Source organism: Bubalus bubalis, chromosome 18, assembly GCF_019923935.1.
Source record: "Bubalus bubalis isolate 160015118507 breed Murrah chromosome 18, NDDB_SH_1, whole genome shotgun sequence".
Classification (NCBI taxonomy): Eukaryota; Metazoa; Chordata; class Mammalia; order Artiodactyla; family Bovidae; genus Bubalus; species Bubalus bubalis.
In genome coordinates this window covers 58,539,960-58,563,802 of record NC_059174.1, presented here as the reverse complement: position 1 = coordinate 58,563,802, position 23,843 = coordinate 58,539,960, and the positions used below count along the sequence as shown (strand labels likewise).

The 23,843-nt window shown below is 42.2% G+C and overlaps 2 protein-coding genes across 2 annotated transcripts in view; both read left to right on the top strand.

Annotated features, from left to right (window-relative positions):
- LOC102415868 (zinc finger protein 665-like) overlaps positions 1-23,843 on the top strand; it is a 323,254-nt gene that overhangs the window by 206,750 nt on the left and 92,661 nt on the right. The gene's annotated exons all lie outside the window — the stretch shown is intronic.
- LOC123330300 (glutaredoxin-1-like) lies at positions 22,388-22,716 on the top strand. Its single transcript, XM_044931623.2, has one exon. The coding sequence runs from the start codon at positions 22,388-22,390 to the stop codon at positions 22,679-22,681; it is 294 nt and encodes a 97-aa protein (XP_044787558.2). The 3' UTR covers positions 22,682-22,716.

Below are 23,843 nucleotides of genomic sequence, written 5' to 3'. Positions count from 1 at the left end.
GAAGGAGATCAGCCCTGGGATTTCTTTGGAAGGAATGATGCTAAAGCTGAAACTGCAGTACTTTGGCCACCTCATGCGAAGATTTGACTCATTGGAAAAGACTCTGATGCTGGGAGGGATTGGGGGCAGGAGGAGAAGGGGACGACAAAGGATGAGATGGCTGGATGGCATCACTGACTCGATGGACGTGAGTCTCAGTGAACTCCAGGAGTTGGTGATGGACAGGGAGGCCTGGCGTGCTGTGATTCGTGGGGTCGCAAAGAGTCAGACACGACGGAGAGACTGAACTGAACTGAACTGAACACTAGAAGTAAAAAACTCAAGGGGTACCCGGTGACCTTCCCTTGCGGCCTTCCGCCTCCGCAGGAAACTGCGCAGGCGCGGATTCCGTGGCAGAGCTTCCAGGTTGCGGGTGCTGGGATCCCTGCAGGCGAGGGGAGGGGCGAGGAGCGTCCAGGTCTGCAAAGTGAGAGCAAGGCGGGGCAAGGGGCAGGGAGGTGTTTAACAGTACTGTGATTCCCCATAAATTACACCCTGTTTTTTTTAAAATTTGTTGCCTTTAACATCTAAATATATAGCATATTCTTCTACAATTACAATATGGAAATGTCTATGAACAAAATAAACTTTTTGTCCTATGTTGAGGAAAGAACAGTGGTAGTAGTGAAAGTCGCTCAGTCGTGTCCGACACTGCGACCCCATGGTCTATACAGTCCATGGAATTCTCCAGGCCAGAATACTGGAGTGGGTAGTCTTTCCCTTCTGCGTCGTCTATACAGTCCGTGGAATTCTCCAGGCCAGAATATTGGAGTGGGTAGTCTTTCCCTTTTGCGTGGGATCCCCAAGCCAGGGATCTAACCCAGGTCTCCCGCATTGCAGGCAGATTCTTTACCAGCTGAGCCACAAGGGAAGCCCCTGTTAGTAAGATTCATCCAGTGTTTTAGCAACAACATCTAAGCAGCCACGGTATGGTCAGTGTTTGGGGACAGACTTAAAAATCTGCAATCCGTGCCTACCTTTGATTTCTTCTTTGAGTGCCTGTTCGCTGCTAGGCAGTTCTCTTCTCCTTAAATTCTTCCGATTTAATTTTAATTTTATACATTCCCCCACAGCCTCCTGGAAATTGTGAGGATTTGGGTCACTTTGAGCTCCCCCTTGAGATGCGAGGACAACATGCACTGGGCACAGTGGAGAGGAGGAAGCTGGTGGGTTCCGCGGACCAGAGGCACTGCTGTGGCGGGGCTCCCCGTCACCATGCCTGCAGAGGTGGCCGGCCTTCCCAGGTCGCTGTGTCACCCCGTTACACTTTTAAGACAAAAGCTTATAACTTTGTAGACCAGTACGTTGGAAACTAGGATATGTCCTCCTAACAAGTAGAAAAGTTTCAATAAAGATTTTATTTTCCTTTTTAAAATTGTTTGAAATTACGAAAGTATGACAACACATTTACATGAGGCTTTGAAAATAGTTAAAGACAGTTCCACTATATATTACAATTTTTTAAGAGTAGACAAATTAAGATTTTTAGTTGGAATTTCAATATTAAACTCTCAAAAATTAATAGAATGGACAGGAAAGTAGGATATACTAGACCTGAAAAGAATTGTGAGCCAATTCAACATAATTAAGACTTATATAATTTTCACACAAGAGCAGGACACAAATTTCATTCAAGTTTCCATAGACTATTAACCAGGAGACACTGGAACACGACATCAAACAAGGTACAAAAGTTTCATGGCCTAAATAAAGAGTATTGAAATCATACAGGGCCTATTCTCTTATTACTGTGAAACTATGTGAGAAATCAATACCAAAAGGTATTTGAAAATAACCCACATATTTTCAAGTGCAATAAATAAATAAATAAATAAATAAATGTTTTTGTCAGCAGGTTCTTGCCTGTCCTGCTCCTGGCAATTCAGGGGTTGGGAACCTGAGTCTCCAAAGAGTTCCTGTAGGGCGATAATTGGATGCAGAACATTTCCTGCCATTAGAATACTTGAACCATCTTAAGAAAACAAGAAATTTTTTCTGGATTTATCTCTGTACTGCAAACTAAAATAAGAAATACAAAACTATCCCTGGAGAAAATGTGCCATTTTACAGTGACATCGCATATAACAACTTTTCCTCTTTGTTCTTCATTCAGCTGGAAGGCCAAACTCCACATGGCTCAGTGTCAGAGACACAAGGTCAAAACCTACAGTCTGAGACTGGAGGACTAAGGTATGTGATGGGAACTTCCGTCAGTACCTTTTTTTTTTTTAATTTTGAAATTGACAAAGTTTACTAACCATTGCTTTAAAAAGAGCAATTTTCATTGATCAGTTGCTAAGTCGAATCTGACTCTTTGCAACTCCATGAACTGCAGCACACCAGGCTTCCCTGTCCTTCACTATCTCCCAGGGTTTTCTCAAACTTGTGTTCATTGAGTGGGTAATGCCATCCAGCCATCTCATCCTCTGTCGCCCTCTTCTCCTGCCCACAATCTTCCCCAGCATCAAGGCATTTTCCATTGAGTCCGCTGTTTGCATCATGTGGCCAAAAAGAGCAATACGTCTTTAAAAATTGATGAAAACCGCATTGTTCCTTTAGTTCACATTCTAAGCTTCAACTGCTCTCCACACAACAGGCCAATAATTGAGAGATAAGTTGCTGGGGCAGGAATAACGACTTTATTCAGAAAGTCAGCAAACCGAAAATATGGTGGACTGTACCCCCAAAACCATCTTATCCGAGTTAGAACTCAGTCCCCTTTTATACTAAAAGAGGAGGGAGTAAAGTCAAGTCAAATTCCTTTGAACCTAAGGAATCAAACCCTTAAGTAACAGAGCATAAAAGTCCATCAATCAGAGTTCCCTGAGAAACCTCAAATAACATCAAGGAATTTGAAGAGCAATGGAAGGCCATAAAAGGTCATTGTATAGGGTCACTCCTCAACCCCTTCCCCCCCCCACACACAATATCAGTAATCTTATTACTATTGAAATCATTCCTATGCTGGGGTAGAAAAAATTTAAGGCTACATAATATATTTAAGATATCATTTCAACTGTAAAAAGTACAAAGCTTATTTATTAGATGATGTTTTGTAATAAAACCATGGAGTTGCATATCCATGCACGTATGCATGCACATGTAAATACACAATTGACTGAAATGAAGAGTTGCCTCTTGACACATTTTTAAATCATTTTCTCATTATCACTTTTAGTCATATGTATTTCAGCATCTCTGGGGCCATGAAAATGAGTCAACTGTACTTAAGTTTGTCAATATTACATTTTTTTTAAAGCTTGTTTATTTAGGTTGTGCTGGTCTTTGTTACTTTGTGTGGCTTTTTCTAGTTGCACTGAGCAGGAGATACTCTGTAGTTGTGGTGAGTGGGCTTCTCACTGCAATGGCATCTTTTGTTACAGAGAACAGGTTGTAGGTGAATGGCAGGCACAAGGCTTCTGTAGTTGCAACACATGGGGTCTGCAGTTTTGGCTCACAGGCTCTCGAGCATGGGCTCAGTAGTTGTGGTGGATGGGCTTAGTTACTCCTGGGCATGCGGAATCTTCTTGGACCAGAGAGATCAAACCCATATCCCCTGCATTGGCAGACACATTCTTATCCACTGTACCAATAGGGATGTCTCAACTCTAATACTATATTAGTTTAGTTAAAAAAAAAAAAGAAAAAGTAGTAGACATATAAAAAACATATATAGAATACTTTGAGTCCTATCTTTATAAAATACCTGTATTCAGAAATAATATGAGGGCATCTCTCCTGGTGCAATGCTAAAGAATCCACCCGCAAATGCGGAAGACATGGGTTCTGCTCCAGGATAATGCCACATGCCTCGGGGCAACTAAGACCAAGTGACACAACTACTGAGCCTGTGCTGTAACGCCCAAGAGCCCAAACTACTAGGCTCACGTGCTGAAACTACTGAAGCCCAAGCATCATACAGCCCATGCTCTGCAACAAGACACAACAAGAATCCCATGCACCACGACTAGACAACAGCCCCCACTGCTGGCAACTAGAGAAAAGACCAAGCAGCAAAAAAGACCCAGAACACCCAAATAAATATTTTTTCTTAAAAAAATGATTTTATCTGCAGTTAATTTTAGTTCTGTAGTTATTAACAAAAACCAAAGTCTATTTGTTAATTCCATAATAAAACAATGAACCAAGGTTAGTAAATTTGGGGACTTCCCTGGCAGTCCCATGATTAAGACCTCACACTTCCATTTCAGGAGTTTCAGGTTCAATCCATACTCAGGGAACTAAGATTCTGCAAGCTGCACCATGTGACAAAGAAGACCAAAAAAAATCAGTAAACTTGGATTTCATAGTGAAAAATAGATGATGGAATGAAAAGCCCCCTAGCCCTGAGGTCTCTTTCTGAACTTTCCATTCCATTCTCAAACACCAAGATTTTCAAGGAGATCCTTAAATGTACTATAAATAGTCAGGACTGATTTCCCCTTATTGTCCTCTTTTCCAGATTTTACCACGTATTGTGAGTGTTAATACCTGATGTCCACGTGCAGCTTCTTTTTTCTGGTTGACAGAGAGCAGACAGCGCATCCAGATGGGCCCTAAGGAAACTTGCTGCCCAACAGCACTGAGACCACGTCTCCAACCCGTGGGTGAGAAGCCCTGCCCAGGACGGTGCCCAGGGGAGCCTCCTCACAAGGTCCAGGTCACCAGGTCATGGGGAGACGGGATCTAAGTGGAGATGACAGGCCCTCAGAGAAGGCTCCCGGTGAGTGTGCATGTACAGGAGACAGGCAGGATACTCCAGAGTCAGACATGATTAGCGAGTCCAGAGAAGGGCATTTCAGGAAGGACAGACTGAGAATCAACTCAGAATATGACACCTGAGAAAGAGCCATTCCTGACTCTTTTTCTCCCCTCTTCCAGGTTTTTTCTCAGGCATCCTGCAGAGATTGATACTGAAAGTTGGAAACATGCTGTTTAATACCTACAATCAACATTCCCCCTTCCTGAGCCCCAACTACACACAAAGGGAAGCCCTCCATGGGGAACAGACAGTCCTCTGTGCCCACTATCTCAGGAGGGACTCAGGACAGTCAATTCCAGCACAGAGACCAACACAGGAGCTTTCCCACACTTTCCCTCGGATCACACTCCCCTCCTGGTGAGGCCGCACGTACCCAGCAGCAGGGGGCACCTCCGCTGACCCCACGATCCCCTCAGGTCACACAGCAGGCCCTGGTCCATCCCCACTCAGAGCAGAGTGGCTGCCTCATCCCTGGGGCTGTTCTCAGTCTCAGAAGTGGCGCCTAAGAGCCTTGGTTCTCAATGTAGGATCCAGATCAGATTTGCTGCACTGTGAACATACCTGGGACTAGGCCCCACACAGGCATCTGAGGACGTCTGATAGGGCAGGGGGTACCATACATGGTTTTGCAAAATGCTTCACGGATCTCATGGGAAACATGGGTTGAACACCATTAAAGGTGGCAAACCCAGCCCACCTCCTACTTTCTTCTTTTCCAACCTTACTGAGATAGAACTAATGAAATGGATATGTGTATACTTATCAGGCATGATGTGACCATTTGACAGATGTATATACTGTGAAATATTATCACAATCCAGTCATCAATACATCCATGAACTCCTAGTTTCCATGTTTGTATGGTAAGAACACTTCAGATTTACTCTACTGACAAATTTAAAGTATGTAGTAACACAGAAGAATTTACTGCAGTTAGAATGCTGCACATAGCTCCCCAGAACTTACTCATTTTACGATTCAAAATTCATACGTGAACATCTTCCCATCTATAGATTGCTTTGGGTAGAATACTCATTTTCACTATACTGATTCTTCCAATCCACGAACATGGTATATTGCTCCATCTATTTGTGTCATCTTTCTTTCACTAGTGTTTTATAGTTTTGTACACGTAAGTCTTTTTGTTTCTTTAGGTGAATGTATTCATAAGTACTTTATTCTTTTCATTGCAATGGTGAATGGGATTGTTTCCTTAGTTTCTCTTTTTTCATTGTTAGTATATAGGAATGCAAGAGATTTCTGAGTATTAATTTTATATCCTGCAACATTACTATATTCATTGATTAGCTCTAGTAATTTTCTGGTGGTATCTTTAGAGTTTTCTATGTAGAGGATCGTGTCATCTGCAAACAGTAAGAATTTTACTTCTTTTCCAATCTGGATTCCTTTTATTTCTTTTTCTTCTCTGACTGCTAGGACTTCCAAAACTATGTTGAATAATTGTGGTGAGAGTGGGCATCCCAAATAGCATGCACAATTTTTGTGTGGTTTCTTTGAAAGACATATATTTTTAAGTCTAATACACTCTGATGTCTTGATAAAGCCCTTGCCTACACAGTTCATGACTTCTCTTCAATATGGACTCTTATTGCATAATACTTCAACTCAAGGTGGAACTTTTTCCACTCTGATTGCATCTGTAAAGCATTGCTCTAGTATCATCCCCAAACTTTGCTGTTTCAGAAAATTCCTTCCTACAAACACATTTGTGTTGCTTGTCTCCAGGATATATATTCCTACATACCTAGTAAGTGAGTAGTAATTGTAAAAACTGCCATAGTCATTGTATTTCTAAGTATAAAGTATTTGATAAATCCTGAGTTTAAGGTAGCACCTAAAAGCCTTGCCACATTACATACACTTGTAAGGATCTCCCTAGTATGGATCATCTGATGATTGGTGAAATATGAGTTCAGAGTGAAGTTTTTACACATTCATGATCACTTGTAAGCTTGTCCTTCAGAATGACTTCTTTGGCTAAGTGGCTAAGTCACATCAGTCGTGTCCAACTCTGTGTGACTCCATAGACGGCAGCCCACTAGGCTCCCCCGTCCATGGGATTCTCCAGGCAAGAACACTGGAGTGGGTGGCCATTTCCTTCTCCAATGCATGAAGTTGAAGAGTGAAAGGGAAGTTGCTCAATCGTGTCCAACTTTTCTTGACCACATAGACTGCAGCCTACCAGGCTCCTTCGTCCATGGGATTTGCCAGGCAAGAGTACTGGAGTGGGGTGCCATAGCCTTCTCGAATGACTTCTTTCAGTTCAGTTCAGTTCAGTTCAGTCGCTCAGTCATGTCCAACTCTTTGCGACTCTATGAATCACAGCACGCCAGGCTTCCCTGTCCATCACCAACACCCGGAGTTCACCCAGACTCACGTCCATCAAGTCAGTGATGCCATCCAACTATCTCATCCTCTGTCGTCCCCTTCTCCTCCTGCCCCCAATCCCTCCCAGCATCAGAGTCTTTCCCAATGAGTCAACTCTTTGCATGGGGTGGCCAAAGTATTGGAGTTTCAGCTTTAGCATCATTCCTTCCAAAGAAATCCACCAGGGCTGATCTTCAGAATGGACTGGTTATCTCCTTGCAGTCCAAGGGACTCTCAAGAGTCTTTCCAACACCACAGTTCAACTGAGACTCTCGTCTATAAGCTCTCTATAAGACTGTTGTCAAGACACACTCATTACATCAACATAGTTTCTAGTATTAGAGTATGAGTTTTCTCATGAAGGCTAAATGGAAACACCTGACAAAAGCCTCACCACAATTAATACATTTGTAAGGTCTCTTGCGTATGGATCCCCTGATGTCTTTTTAGGCCTGAATGCTACCTGATGCATTTGCCCCACTTATTACATTTCCTTTCTCTGGATTATGAATTCCCTGATCATGTGACTAATGAGACTTGTATTGAAGCACTGGTCACATATATTACATTTACATCCTTTCTCTCATGTACAGGTTACCTTATGGTCCCCTTAAGATTTACTGCACTCTAAATGTATGGCTTCTTTCCAATATGATTTTTTTCATGATTTGTAAGGTTTGAATGCCTTCTAAAACAGTTGCCACAATCACTACATGGGTAAGATCTCAGAATTCATTACATGATGGTTAGTTAGTTCTGAACTCAGAATCCAAAGCTTTGTCACACCCACTGTATTTGTGCAGTTTTCCTACAGTTTGACTTTCCTGAAGGTCAAAAGGATGATATACTTTACTGCATTTATTACATCTGTAAGGTTTCACTCCAGTATGGATCACTGATTATCTGCAAAACGATTCCTGTGACTGAAGGCTTTGACATATAAATTACATTTATATCGTTTTCCCTAATGGTCAGTTACAGATGAATGTACAATGAAAGCTCTGCCACACTAATTATATTTGTATGATTTCTCTCTAGAATGAGTTCTCTGATGAACTACAGGCCATAAATCTGACTAAAGGCTTTATCACACACATTACATTTGTAGGGTTTCTCTCCAGTATGAATTCTCTGATGACTTCCAAGGTTTGCATTTTGAGTAAAGCACTGGCCACAAATATCACATTTATATGGTTTCTCTCCAGTAGATAGACAGAGTGCCTGATGAACTATAGATGGAGGTTCGTGACAGTGTACAGGAGACAGAAATCAAGACTATCCCCAGAAAAAATAAATGCAAAAAAGCAAAATGGCTGTCTGAGGAAGCCTTACAAATAGCTGTGAAAAAAAGGGAAGCAAAAAGCAAAGGAGAAAAGGAAACATATATGCATTTGAATGCAGAATTCCAAAGAATAGCAAGGAGAGATAAGAAAGCCTTCGTTAGTGATCAATGCAAAGAAATAGAGGAAAAGAATAGAATGGGAAGGACTAGTGATCTCTTCAAGAAAATTAGAGATACCAAGAGAAGATTTCATGCAAAGACGGGCTCAATAAAGGACAGAAATGGTAGGGACTGAACAGAAGCAGAAGATATTAAAGAATAGGTGGCAAGAATACACAGAAGAAGTGTACAAAAAAGATCTTCATGACCCAGATAATCACGATGGTGTGATCACTGACCTAGAGCCAGACATCCTGGAATGTGAAGTCAAGTGGGCCTTAGGAAGCATCACTATGAACAAAGCTAGTGGAGGTGATGGAATTCCAGTTGAGCTATTTCAAATCCTGAAAGATGATGCTGTGAAAGTGCTGCACTCAATATGCCAGCAAATTTGGAATACTCAGAAATGGCCACAGGACTGGAAAAGGTCAGTTTTCATTCCATTCCCAAAGAATGCTCAAACTACCGCAGAATTGCCCTCATCTCACACACTAGTAAAGTAATGCTCAAAATTCTCCAAGCAACGCTTCAGAAATATGTGAACCATGAACATCCAGATGTTCAAGCTGGATTTAGAAAAAGGCGGAGGAATGAGAGATCAGATTGCCAACCTCCGCTGGATCATCGAAAAAGCAAGAGAGTTGCAGAAAAACATCTATTTCTGCTTTATTGACTATGCCAAAGCTTTGACTGTGTGCATCACAATAAACTGTGGAAAATTCTGAAAGAGATAGGAATACCAGACCACCTGACCTGCCTCTTGAGAAATCTGTATGCAGGTCAGGAAGCAACAGTTAGAACTAGACATGGAACACAGACTGGTTCCAAATACGAAAAGGAGTTCGTCAAGGCTGTATATTGTCACCCTGCTTATTTAACTTATATGCAGAGTACATCACGAGAAACGCTGGGTTGGAAGAAGCACAAGCTGAAATCAAGATTGCTGGGAGAAATATCAGTAACCTCAGATATGCAGATGACACCACCCTTATGGTAGAAAGTGAAGAAGAATTAAAGAGCCTCTTGATGAAAATGAAAGAGAAGAGTGAAAAAGTTGGCTTAAAGCTCAACATTCCGAAAACTAAGATCATGGCATTTGGTTCCATCACTTCATGGCAAATAGATGGGGAACCAGTGGAAACAGTGGCTGACTTTATTTTTCTGGGCTCCAAAATCACTGCAGATGGTGATTGCAGCCATGAAATTAAAAGACGCTTACTCCTTGGAAGGAAAGTTATGACCAACCTAGACAGCATATTAAAAAGCAGAGACATTACTTTGCCAACAAAGGTCTGTCTAGTCAACGCTATCATTTTTCCAGTGGTCATGTATGCATGTGAGAGTTGGACTATAAAGAAAGCTGAGCACTGAAGAATTGATGTTTTTAAACTGTGGTGTTGAAGAAGACTCTTGAGAGTCCCTTGGACTGCAAGGAGATCTAACCAGTCCATCCTAAAGGAGATCACTCCTGGGTATTCATTGGAGGGACTGATGTTGAAGCTGAAACTCCAATACTTTGGCCACCTGATATGAAGAGCTAACTCATTTGAAAAGACCCTGATGTTGGGAAAGATTGAGGGTAGGAGGAGAAGGGGACGACAGAGGATGAGATGGTTGGATGGCATCACCGACTCGATGGACATGGGTTTGGGTGGACTCTGGGAGTTGGTGATGAACAGGGAGGCCTGGCGTGCTGTGGTTCATGGGGTCACAAAGAGCTGGACACGACTAAGCAACTGAAGTGAACTGAACTCCAGCATGAATTCTCTGATGAACTGTAAGGTGTGCATTTTGACTAAAGGCTTTGCCACATATATCACATTTATACGGTTTCATTCCAGGATGAACTCCCAGATAAATTCCAAGGTGTGCATTTTGAGTCAAGCACCGGCCACACACATCACATTTATATGGTTTCTCTCCAGTATGAATTCTCCAATGAACCATAATATAAAACCTGTAACAGAAGGCTTTGCCACATAAATTACATTTATACGATTTCTTTCCTGTATTAACTGCTTGATGGTTGGTTAGAGCTGAACGTGCATTGAAATCTTGGTCACACTCATCACATTTGTAAGTTTTCTCTCTAGTATGAATTCTCTGAAGAATTCCTAGGCTTGCATTTTGAGTAAAGCACTGGCCACAAACATTACATTTATATGGTTTCTCTCCAGTATGAATTCTCCGATGAACTGTAAAATAAGATCTGTAACTAAAGGCTTTGCCACATACATTTAAAAAGTTTCTCTCCTATATGTCTTAACTGCTTGATGGTCAGTTAAGACTAAACGTGCACTAAAGGTTTACCACCCTCATTACATTTCTATGGTTTCTCTCCATTACTTACGTGTTGGTGAATTATAAGGCCCCAACACCAACTAAAGACTTTGCCACATTCTTACATTTGTAACGCTTCTTTCCAGTATGAATTCTCTGATGAATTCCAAGGTGTGAATATTGATTAAAGCATTAAAGATGGAAAGAACAATACTTCACAAATTCATTCACTCTCTACCTCCTTCTGAATGCATAAGGAAAAGTACAATATGTAAATATTTATTACTTTTAAAGAACTACTAAACCAAGACCATAGGGGTAGAAAATAGGAAATTGGATATTTCAAAAGGTTGAAATCAGCTTTATAAATACTTAAGCTCTGGAAAAACTCCTTGTGTATCATGTAGTGGGCAGATCACCTGAAGAAAGGACAAGTTTAAATTCCTAATGCCAATCATGAGGCTTTTCTTGTCTGAGTCAACATGGCTTTGAGCTCAGTCACTAAAAACGGGCTACCAAGAGGCATACAGAGAAAATGTAGAGACCCACCCCCAGGGCAGATCCCAAACTTCAGAGGCAAATTATCCTTAACCACAGAGAGCATGTTTCTGAGGGTCTCTTTCATCACATCCCTGTACAAGGCCCTCTGAACAGGGTTCAGGCATTCCCATGCCTCAGGAGTGAATTTGAAGGCCACATCCTTGAAGGTCAACTGTCCCTGATATGAAAATATATTTCACCAATAGGCCCTGAGCAGAGTTTTAATTTTCACACAAAAGGAGAAGAAGAAAAAGAGGTAAGGATCATTTCAGTAGAAATAATATTCTGATAATTCAATGGAAAGCTATTTGGTGCCAATTCTTAGTCTCTAATTTCCTACATTAAATATTGTTTCCAAAATAAATAATGAAACAAAATGAGAAAAGTTGGGACTTTCCTGGTGGTCCAGTGCTTAAGACCCTGCATTTCTACTGCAGGGGTTTTAGGTTCAATTCCTCCTCAGGAACTAAGATCCTGCAAGATGCAACTTGCAACCAAGAAGAAAAGACAAAAAATATTAGTAAACTTGATTTCATGGTTTAAATAGACAATGTAAATACTAGAAAAAATGAAAAGAATTTTAAAAAAGGAAAAAAAAAAAAAAGAAACTGAAAAAGAAGAAAAAAGATAAAACAGACAATGATATGAAACACCATCTAGTCCTGAGATCTCTTTCTGAACATTCCATTCCATTCCCAAACGCTTAAGTTTTCAAGGAGGTGCTCATTTAGTTTTAAATGTCCTGTAAAAAGTCAGAACTGATTTCCACTCATTGGCCTCTTTTGCAGATTTTACCGTGTACTGTACATGTTAATTTAACTAAGATGACCATTATATCTACCACTGCGGGCAGGAATCCCTCAGAAGAAATGGAGTGGCCATCATGGTCAACAAAAGAGTCCAAAATGCAGTACTTGGATGCAATCTCAAAAACGAAAGAATGATCTCTGTTCGTTTCCAAGGCAAACCATTCAATATCACAGTAATCCAAGTCTATGTCCCAACCAGTAACGCTGAAGAAGCTGAAGTTGAACGGTTCTATGAAGACCTACAAGACCTTTTAGAACTAACACTCAAAAAAGATGTCCTTTTCATTATAGGGGACTGCAATGCAAAAGTAGGAAGTCAAGAAACACCTGGAGTAACAGGCAAATTTGGCCTTGGAATACGGAATGAAGCAGGGCAAAGACTGATAGAGTTTTGCCAAGAAAATGCAACACTCTCTTCCAACAACACAAGAGAAGACTCTATACATGGACATCACCAGATGGTCAAAACCGAAATCAGATTGATTATATTCTTTGCAGCCAAAGATGGAGAAACTCTATACAGTCAGCAAAAACAAGACCAGGAGCTGACTGTGGCTCAGATCATGAACTCCTTATTGCCAAATTCAGACTTAAATTGAAGAAAGTAGGGAAAACCACTAGACCATTCAGGTATGACCTAAACCAAATCCCTTATGATTATATAGTGGAAGTGAGAAATAGATTTAAGGGCCTCGATCTGATAGATAGAGTGCCTGATGAACTATGGAATGAGGTTCATGACATTGTACAGGAGACAGGGATCAAGACCATCCCCATGGAAAAGAAAGGCATAAAAACAAAATGGCTGTCTGAGGAGGCCTTACAAATAGCTGTGAAAAGAAGAGAAGCGAAAAGCAAAGGAGAAAAGGAAAGATATAAACATCTGAATGCAGAGTTCCAAAGAATAGCAAGAAGAGATAAGAAAGCCTTCTTCAGTGATCAATGCAAAGAAATAGAGGAAAACAACAGAATGAGAAAGACTAGGGATCTCTTCAAGAAAATCAGAGATACCAAAGGAACATTTCATGCAAAGATGGGCTCGATAAAGGACAGAAATGGTATGGACCTAACAGAAGCAGAAGATATTAAGAAGAGATGGCAGGAATACACAGAAGAACTGTACAAAAAATATCTTCATGACCCAGATAATCACGATGGTGTGATCACTGACCTAGAGCCAGACATCCTGGAATGTGAAGTCAAGTGGACCTTAGAAAGCATCACTATGAACAAAGCTAGTGGAGGTGATGGAATTCCAGTTGAGCTATTCCAAATCCTGAAAGATGATGCTGTGATTGTGCTGCACTCAATATGCCAGCAAATTTGGAAAACTCAGCAGTGGTCACAGGACTGGAAAAGCTCAGTTTTCATTCCAATCCCAAAGAAAGGCAATGCCAAAGAATGCTCAAACTACCACACAATTGCACTCATCTCACACGCTAGTAAAGTAATGCTCAAAATTCTCCAAGCCAGGCTTCAGCAATATGTGAACCGTGAACTTCCTGATGTTCAAGCTGGTTTTAGAAAAGGCAGTAGAACCAGAGATCAAATTGCCAACATCCGCTGGATCATGGAAAAAGCAAGAGAGTTCCAGAAAAGCGTCTATTTCTGCTTTATTGACTATGCCAAAGCCTTTGACTGTGTGGATCACAATAAACTGTGGAAAATTCTGAAAGAGATGGAAATACCAGACCACCTGATCTGCCTCTTGAGAAATTTGTATGCAGGTCAAGAAGCAACAGTTAGAACTGGACATGGAACAACAGACTGGTTCCAAATACGAAAAGGAGTTTGTCAAGGCTGTATATTGTCACCCTGCTTATTTAACTTCTATGCAGAATACATCATGAGAAACGCTGGACTGGAAGACACACAAGCTGGAATCAAGATTGCCGGGAGAAATATCAATAACCTCATATATGCAGATGACACCACCTTTATGACAGAAAGTGAAGAGGAACTCAAAAGCCTCTTGATGAAAGTGAAAGTGGAGAGTGAAAAAGTTGGCTTAAAGCTCAACATTCAGAAAACGAAGATCATGGCATCCAGTCCCACCACTTTATGGGTAATAGATGGGGAAACAGTGGAAACAGTGTCAGAATTTATTTTTCTGGGCTCCAAAATCACTGCAGATGGTGACTTCATCCATGAAATTAAAAGACGCTTACTCCTTGGAAGGAAAGTTATGACCAACCTAGATAGCATATTCAAAAGCAGAGACATCACTTTGCCAACAAAGGTTCGTCTAGTCAAGGCTATGGTTTTTCCTGTGGTCATGTATGGATGTGAGAGTTGGACTGTGAAGAAGGCTGAGCGCCGAAGAATTGATGCTTTTGAACTGTGGTGTTGGAGAAGACTCTTGAGAGTCCCTTGGACTGCAAGGAGAGCCAACCAGTCCATTCTGAATGAGATCAGCCCTGGGATTTCTTTGGAAGGAATGATGCTAAAGCTGAAACTCCAGTACTTTGGCCACCTGATGCGAAGAGTTGACTCATTGGAAAAGACTCTGATGCTGGGAGGGATTGGGGGCAGGAGGAGAAGGGGACGACAAAGGATGAGATGGCTGGATGGCATCACTGACTCGATGGACGTGAGTCTCAGTGAACTCCAGGAGTTGGTGATGGACAGGGAGGCCTGGCGTGCTGTGATTCATGGAGTTGCAAAGAGCCGGACATGACTGAGCGACTGATCTGATCTGATCTGTACATGCTAATACCTGAGGTCCACATACAGCTTCTTTACCCTGGTTGACTGAGAGCAGACAGCGCATGCAGATGGGCCCTAAACAGTCCCTATTTCCCAAAAGCACTGAGACCCCGTCTCCTACCTGTGGGTGAGAAGCCGTGCCCAGGACGGTGCCCAGGGGAGCCTCCTCACAAGGTCCAGGTCACCAGATCATGGAAGATGGGATCTAAGTGGAGATGACAGGCCCTAAGGGAAGGCCCCAGGTGAGTGTGCATGTACAGTAGTCAGACAGGACACTCCAGAGTCAGACACGATGAGCCAGTCTTGAGAAGGGCATTTCAGGAAGCAGTGTGAGAATCCACTGAGAATATGACCCTACCTGAGAAAGAGCCATGCCTGACTCCTGCTTTTTCCTCTTCTGGGCTTCTTCATCCATGAGTCTTCACAGTTCTATCATGAAAGTGGAAAACATGATGTTTAATGCTTAGGATCAACACATGTCCTTCCTGAGCCCCAACCACACACACAGGGAAGCCTTCACCATGAGGAACACACAGTCCCCTATGGCCACTGTCTCAGGAGGGACTCAGGATGGTCAACTCCCATACAGAGTCCAACATGGGACTTTCCCACACTTTCCCTCGGATCACACTCCCCTCCTGGTGTGGCCTGATGCACACAGCAGCAGGGGGAACCTCCACTCACCCCACGATGCCCTTCAGGTCACACAGCAGGCCCTGGTCCAGCCCCACTCGGAGCAAAGCGCCCTTTTCTCCCCCAGGGCCTGATCTCAGTCTCAGAAGTGGAGGCTAAGAGCCCTGGTGCTCAATGCAGGATTCAGATTGGAATCATCTGCGGCTCTGTGCACATTACTGGGGTGAGGCCCCACAAGAGAACCTGAGGCGTCTGTCTGATGAGGGCGTGGTACAAAACATGCCCAGACCCCCAACACATACCTTTCAGTAACAGCATTGCAGGCGGATTCTTTACCAGCTGGGCTACATAGCTCAAAAAAGGTTCCAAATCTGGAAGAGCATCACGTAAGGCCTCAGTCTGTTTATTTGTAGCTAGACCCAGAACTTCAGTGTTTCGTACTGCAGCGTTTATTAAGTCTTTTATCTCAGTTATAGAGTTAATCTGTATTTTAGTTTTGTTAGTATCATTTAGTCATAAGGGTGGCTTCCTTGTGCCTCAAGAATCAGAGTGGAGCCTAATTTAACTAGTAAGTCCCTTGAGTTAAAAGAGAGGTGACAGGCACAAAAATCGATGTAGAAACCACTGACCATTGTTGGAGCACAAAGGGGGTTCCTGGAAAGTGGGCCTGTGTTGGTACTGATGTTCCGATTATGTGTTTTTTATGGTTGTTAAAATTTCCAGCCATTTGAGTTAAGACGGAAAGGACTTCACTGGTGTCCAAGGAATTCCATCTCGGCCCCCGCTTCAGTGACCCCTCGAGCTTCAGTGCTAGTTATATACACGGTGCTGTTGGCAGAGCCACTTGTGACCTCAGGGCCCCTCAGTGTTGGGAAACCATCCAAGGCTGAGGGGCCCCATGGATCTCAGGTGTCTGGGGCATTCCCTCCTCCAGTACCCTGGCTGTCTATAAAAGGGCACATCTGCCACAGTCTCCATTAGTGTCCTTCTGTACACACAGGGTACCCTGGGTTGGTCTGGGTACCTGTCGGCCTTGTGGTCCATCATGGCCAGCTTGGCCTGCAAAGGCTGACCTCCCCTCTGGTGGTCTCTAGGTGGACAAAGCTACAACCATCATTTCAGCACTTTGTGTATTTCTCTGGGAGTGTTCAGCCTTTTCAACCATGTCCCTATTATCAAAAACTGAATAAGCCACTTGGAGCAAATCGCTCAGAGGGGTCTGAGGACTAGCAGTTGCTTTTTGAATCTCACTCCTGATGCCTGTGGCAGGGTGGGCTATGAAACGCATAGCCAAAAGGGCCTGTCCCTTGAGGGAGAAGGTATCCACACTCCTATATATATATTTTGTCCATGCTCTGTCTTTGTTGCTGTGTGGGCTCTTCTCAGCATGGGCTTCTCACTGCAGTGGCTTCTCTTGTTTCAGAGCACAGGCTCTAGGGCCTGGGCTTCAGTAGTTTCAGCTTCCGGGCTGAATTGCTCCGTAACACACGGGATCTCCCTGGATCAGGGATAGAGCCCATGTGTCCTGCATTGGCACATGGATTCTTTCCCAGTGAGCCACCAGAAAAGCCCCTGCTATATTTTTTAAAGCTTCTACCAACCTCTCTTGAAATGCTTTCCGATTTTCATCTCACCCCTGTTGTACTACCTGCACGTTTTCATAATGGACAGGTTTTACTGTAAGTGTTTTCATAACCTCTGTTAAACAATCATGTAGCCGCGGACCTGCATCAGGGACAGCGGCAGTGCCCCCTGCCCCCCGCATGGCCCTGTTGGGCTCCAGCTGCCCCTGGGTCAGCACAGACCCTAGTTGCCTGTGGGAGGGTAAAGTCTGCAAATTTCCCTTTGGATGAGATCAAAAGATCTCATTAACTGGGTAAACTCCATTCTGGAAAGTTCAGGGTTCTCAGAAAAATGTATCAATTTATCTTCTGCTGACTTATGGACAAGGAGATGGACAAGGAGAAAGGCAGAGAAAGATGGACATGGAGAAAGGTGCTTCTCACAGAGGCGGAGCCATGGGGCAATTGGTCCATAACTTACATGCTGCAGGTGCTGTCTGGGCTTAGATTTCACCCTTGGGCAACTCGGGGTACAGAGAAGGAGCTCCTGAATATAGTGGGCAGTCTCCTCACCCTTGGGTGCCCTTGACTCTGGGCTAGTGGCCTTGGCTGGAGCAGCGGCTGAGACAGTCCTTGCCATTCCCATCCCTCGAGCAGTAGTTAGCTATCCAGAAGTTACATTCCTGTGTCTCACTTCACTGTGCAGTTTAATCAGGACTTGTGCTTACAGCTTTAGATGTTATCCCTTCCGAGTAGTCTCTCTGCCAGGTGTGAATGGCTGAGAAACTGTCCCAAAGGAATAGTACAGAGTGTGTGTCCAGTGGCATTGACAGGGAGCTTTCAGGAACTGGTCTGGCTGCAAATTGGAAGTAAATGGTCAGGGGAGGGGGGTAAATCCTGGAAGTTGATTCCCTTCAGTATCCTTGTGCAGGATGTTGAGAATACCTCATAAGAGGCATTTATCCAGGGTGGACACAGTCCTTTAAATGATGTTTTGCTTTGTTTTGTTTCTAGAACATATAATCCCCGGGTTATAGATTATGGGCATCTGATCTGCATCCAAAGATAGCTTACACTGCTGAGCTTCAGATCCAAGCCTAGAATATCTTCCTAACAACTCAATTAAACTTTACAATAATATGACAAAAGTGCTATTTAAAAAGTGAGTTTTAGACAGTAGATACTGCTCTCAGCCAAACTAAAATTTAATATCTATTAAAACATAATTCCTTTCTTCTTAAATCACCCTCATTTGTCCCAAACGTAGCCAAGTTAAGATTAATTTGTTTGTAAAATGAGTCTGGTTAATTGATAACATAGGCTTGCAAAATTGGTCCAGGAAAGTGAGTGTCTTGATCACTAAAAATTGTACAAATTATACCCCAAGTGAAAAACATATTTCAAAAATATTTATTTATTTAATTTTGGCTGTGCTGGGTCTGCGTTGCTGCTCAGACTTTCTCTATTGCAGCAAGCAGGGGCTACTGTTTGCTGAGGTGCACTGGCTTCTCACTGCGCTGGCTTCTCTTTTGCAGAGCACGGGCTCTAGGGCACGTGGGCTTCAGTAGTCATGGCTTCCAGGCTTTAGAGCCCAGGCTCGGGAGTTGTGTTGCATGGGCTTAGTTGTTCCACAGCATGTGGGATCTTCCCAGATCAGGGATCGAACCCACATCTCCTGCATTGGTAAGGGGATTCTTTACTGCTGAGCCTCCAGGAAAGCCATGAGTTAATTTTCTTGCTGACAAACTTTACAACAAATATACTTACTGACTTTGAGTAAACCTGGGTACCATAAAAACGTTGTGCTTAATAGTGATGTGTCTAAATGACATGTCTCTATTAAATAACAAGCAAACAACAAACTTTAATGCCACATGTTAATTTGATACTAAATGTTTCTTGGGTCATACGAATCCAAAATCCATTTAGCTTAGTTTCTGTTATATTTAGACATGTTTAATTTGTAAGCACTTTTTAAAAAGACAGTTAAATAGAGCTCACCTACAAATTAACCTGAGCAATACATATATCCCAATAGAGATCTCATAGTTTCATTTTAAAATTTAGTTACAAAACAGGCATTGCAATGCAAAACTTACCAGCTTAGAGAAATTTGAGGACTTCCCTGGTGGTCCAGTAACTAAGACTCCATGCTTCCAATGCAGTGGGCCCAGGTTCCATTCCTGGACAGGAAACTAAATCCCACTTGCCACAACTAAGAGTCATTGCAGCCAAATAAATAATAAATAAGTATTTATTTTTTAAAAATACATAAATAGCAGGTAGAATACCTAAATTTACAGACTTGAGTTTTAACAGGGTTAGACTTAGAACATAGGAGAAAAATCCCCAAAGTAAAAAGAATGTCAGTTTTCAGATCCTGTGAGCAGCACTCAGACAGTAAAATTTCTTCCTCCTCACATACCATCTACCCTGTCTCCTGCACTAGCAACAAGATCTTTTCTGTGTCTCTAGACATCTATATCATATTTCTATGGCAGCCTGTGCTGATTGAAAACAAACAAACAAAAAAAGATAGGATGCTTGTGAGGCTTACAAGCAGAGAGGGAGAGGGTGCCAGCCAGAGTAAATAGTGGGCTACAGTTTTATAATAAAAGGAGAAGTGGGGAGAGGGAGAGTGTCCTTATCTCTCTCTTCTGCTTCCTCTTCTTGAGTTGTTGTTCAGTTGCTCAAGTTGTGTCCAACTCTTTGTGACCCCATGGACTGCAGCACACCAGGCTCCCCTGTCCTTCCCATCTCCCAGAGCTTGCTCAAACTCATGTCCATTGAGTCAGTGATGCCATCCAACCATCTCATCCTCTGCCCCCTTCTCCTCCTGCCTTCAATCTTTCCCAGCATCAGGGTCTTTTCTAATGAGTCACTTCTTTGCATCAGGTGGCCCAAATATTGAAGCTTCAGCTTCAGTCCTTCCAATGAATATTCCAGGTTGATCTGCTTTAGGATTGACTGGTTTGATCTCCTTGCCTTCCTAGGGACTCTCGAGAGTCTTCTCCAACACCATCACTCAAAAGCATCAATTCTTCAACACTCAGCCTTCTTTATGGCCCAACTCTCACATCTATACATGACTACCAGAAAAAATGACTACTGGAAAAACCATAGCTTTGTGGGCAAAGTAATGTCTCTGCTTTTTAATATGCTGTCTAGGTTGGTCATACTTTTTCTTCCAAGGAGCAAGTGTCTTTTAATTTCATGGCTGCAGTCACCTTGTGCAGTGATTTAGGAGCCTAAGAAAATAAAGTCTCTCACTGTTTCCATTGTTTCCCCATCTATTTGCCATGAAGTGATGGGACCAGATGCCGTGGTCTTAGTTTTTTGAATGTTGAATTTTAAGCCAGCTTTTTCACTCTCCTCTTTCACTTCAGTTCCTCTTCACTTTCTGCCATAAGGGTGCTATCATCTGCATATCTGAGGTTATTGATAGTTCTCCCAGCAATCTTGATTCCAGCTGGTGCTTCGTCCAGCCTAGCATTTTGCATGATGTACTCTGAAGCTAAGTTAAATAAGCAGAGTGACAATATACAGCCTTGACGTACTTCTTTGTACTCCATTCCCAATTTGGAACCAGTCCATTGTTCCATGTTTGGTTCTGTTGCTTCTTGATCTGCATACAGGTTTCTCGGGAAGCAGGTAAGGTGGTCTGGTATTCCCATCTCTTTAAGAATTTTCCAAAATTTGTTGTGATCCACATAGTAAAAAGCTGTAGCATAGTCAGTGATGCAGAAGATGTTTTTCTGACATTCTCTTGCTTTTTGGATGTTAGAAATTTGATCTCTTGTTCCTCTGCCTTTTCTAAATCCAGCTTGAACGTCTGGAAATTCTTGGTTCGTGTACTGTTGAAGCCTAGCTTGGAGAATTTTGAGCATTACTTTGCTAGCATCAACACTACGAAAAGGCAAAAAGATATGAAACTGAAAAATGGACTCCCCAGGTTGGTAGATGCCCAGTGTGCTACTGGAGGAAAGCAGAGAAATAGCTCCAAAAGGTGTGAAGAGGCTGAGCCAAAGCAAAAACAATGCCCAGTTATGGATGTCTCTGGTGGTGGAAGTAAAGTCTGAAGCCTTAAAAAACATATTGTGTAGGAACCTGGAATGTTAGGTCCATGAATCAAGGTAAATTGGAAGTGGTCAAACAGGAGATGGCAAGAGTGAACATCAACTTTCTAGGAATCAGTGACCTAAAATGGACCAGAATGGGTGAATTTAATTCAGATGACCATTATATTTACTACTGTGGGAAACAATCCCTTAGAAGAAATGGAGTAGCTATCATAGTCAACAAAAGAGTCCAAAATGCAGTACATGGATGCAATCTCAAAAACTATAGAATGATCTATGTTCATTTCCAAGGCAAACTGTTCAATATCACAGTAATCCAAGTCTATGCTCCAGCCACTAATGCCAAAGAAGCTGAAGTTGAACAGTTCTATGAAGACCTACAGGTTTCATAGAACTAATACCAAAAGATGTCCTTTTCATCATAGGGGACTGGAATGCAAAAGTAGGAAGTCAAGAGATACCTGGAGTAACAGGCAAGTTTGGCCTTGGAGTACAGAATGAAGCAGGGCAAAGCTAATGATTTTGTTAAGAGAACACACTGGTCATAGCAAACGCCTGTCAACTACAAAGTGGCATTGACCAAGAGCACTGCCAGTGACTGAACAACAAAGGCATTTGCCATCTGCCTCTACAGAGAGTGAACCCCATGATCCTATAGCTGTTGCCCTTCAACAGCTGTGGAGTGAGGCACTCCACGCTCCAGGGCATCCGGTGAGATGGGTCTTTAGACAGCTGGATTTTTTTTTTTTAATGTTTTTAGAAACAGATTTTATGGTCTCAATCATTGCATCTCCTCCTATCTAGAGAAGCACTAAATCCCTTTATAGTGACATCATATCCTCATGACCAACAAAAAACCTTTTGTAAAATAAGTGCTTCATGGTATTGAACTTCCCATTCACCAAAACCTTATATATTGACCTTCCACACTGCCGCTTTGAAGCAGTCTCTCAGAGCTATCTGAGATGCTGCCTTCCGGGCTACAGTCCTCATTTTGCCCTCATTTTGTTTGGTGTCATCCTAAAATGTTCTGTCTAAGAAAGCAAAGGTTTTAGAAATTATCACTGTTATTTATGCTCACCAATCTATAAAATGCTAATATAAAAGTCAGTTCTTGGAGGTTAAGGTGCCCTCCCGGGAGAGGCAGCATGGCTCAAGCATTCATGAACAGCAAGATCCAGTCTGGGAAGGTGGTCGTGTTCATCAAGCCCACCTGCCCCTACTGCAGAAGGACTCAGGAGCTTCTCAGTCAACTGCCCTTCAAACAAGGGCTTTTGGAATTTGTTGGTATCCAAATCTTATATCTCATTGGTGCCATCGGTGACACCACTGAGATACAAGATTACTTGCAACAGCTCACAGGAGCCAGAACGGTACCTCAGGTCTTCATCGGTAAAGAGTGCATAGGTGGATACACTGATCTAGTAAATATTCATGAGTGAGGGGAACTATTGACACGGATAAAGCAAATTGGAGCTCTGCAATAATTACAGAGCAGATCCAGGCTGATATCCCCCTTGAAGACTGGATGGCATTGCTGATAATGACAGCAGTTCCTGGAGGATGGACCTGGGGCAACTTTACCCAGTGACTGCATCTGTTTACTTAAAATTCTGAACTATGTTAACCTCAATAAAAAGGGACGGGCACTTTGGGAGGCCAAAAACAGCTTCTTTTGACTCACGATTAAAAACGGACCAACTTGCCAAAAAAAAAAAAAAAAAAAAAAGTCAATTCTTGGTTACTTAAGGAAGGTACGAAGTGTGTTTTCAGTAAAGAAGGTATGAGGAATGGAACTGCATTTTGTGAAGGGAAAAGGAAGTAAGCCTGACTTACAGGTGGCTTTTTAGGATGGAAGGACAAAGTAATGGGTACAGAAAGTGATAAGGTTTGTGAAAAGTGAACCATGAGAAGTGAGTTTTGTACATGGTTTAAAGTAAGTGTAAAATACATTTAATTAAGTTTGCCTTTTAAATAAAGTAAGACTTATTTAGCTTTGAACTTTGCTTTTCCATCTGTTGCAAAACTTGAATTTAGCTTTTCTGTCTGTTAAGATGACACCTTTTTTTCAGATGGTGAACTGCCTTTGATAACAGATTTAAATTTCTTTATCTCTTAAGTGATCTGTTCTGAAATCTTTTATTGTTACTTTAGCTATATAAAAAGCTATTGTTTCACAATGACCTATAATCCTATGTGGCTGAGTGTTCTAAACCTTTTTGATATTTGTTGACAAAACTTCCTAAGTCATTGTAATGAAGAACTTGATTTCTAGCTAACTTTGGGATGCTTCAGAGGGCCCTCAAACACCCTAAAGAGAGATATTACACTAATTAGGCTCATTTTCTATACAGAATGACGTGGGAAGTATTGTCAAGTGAGTAATAAGTCTCGGGTTATATTGTATGGTATATGTTACTAATATAGATATCGTAGAAACCATACAGAGCTCCTAAAATTCTGATATGTTTGGGGAAAATGTTATCAGGCATTATTCTAATTACTATCTCAAAATATTGTCATAGCACTAATCAAGTTTTGCAAAAATACTTGCTCTTCAAGATGTACGGAAAGGACTTTCGGATAAATACCATGTTCTGAACT

What these genes read in the sequence shown, in the direction of transcription:
- LOC123330300 (XM_044931623.2), top strand. Translation starts at nt 22,388, where the DNA reads ATGGCTCAAGCATTCATGAACAGCAAGATCCAGTCTGGGAAGGTGGTC.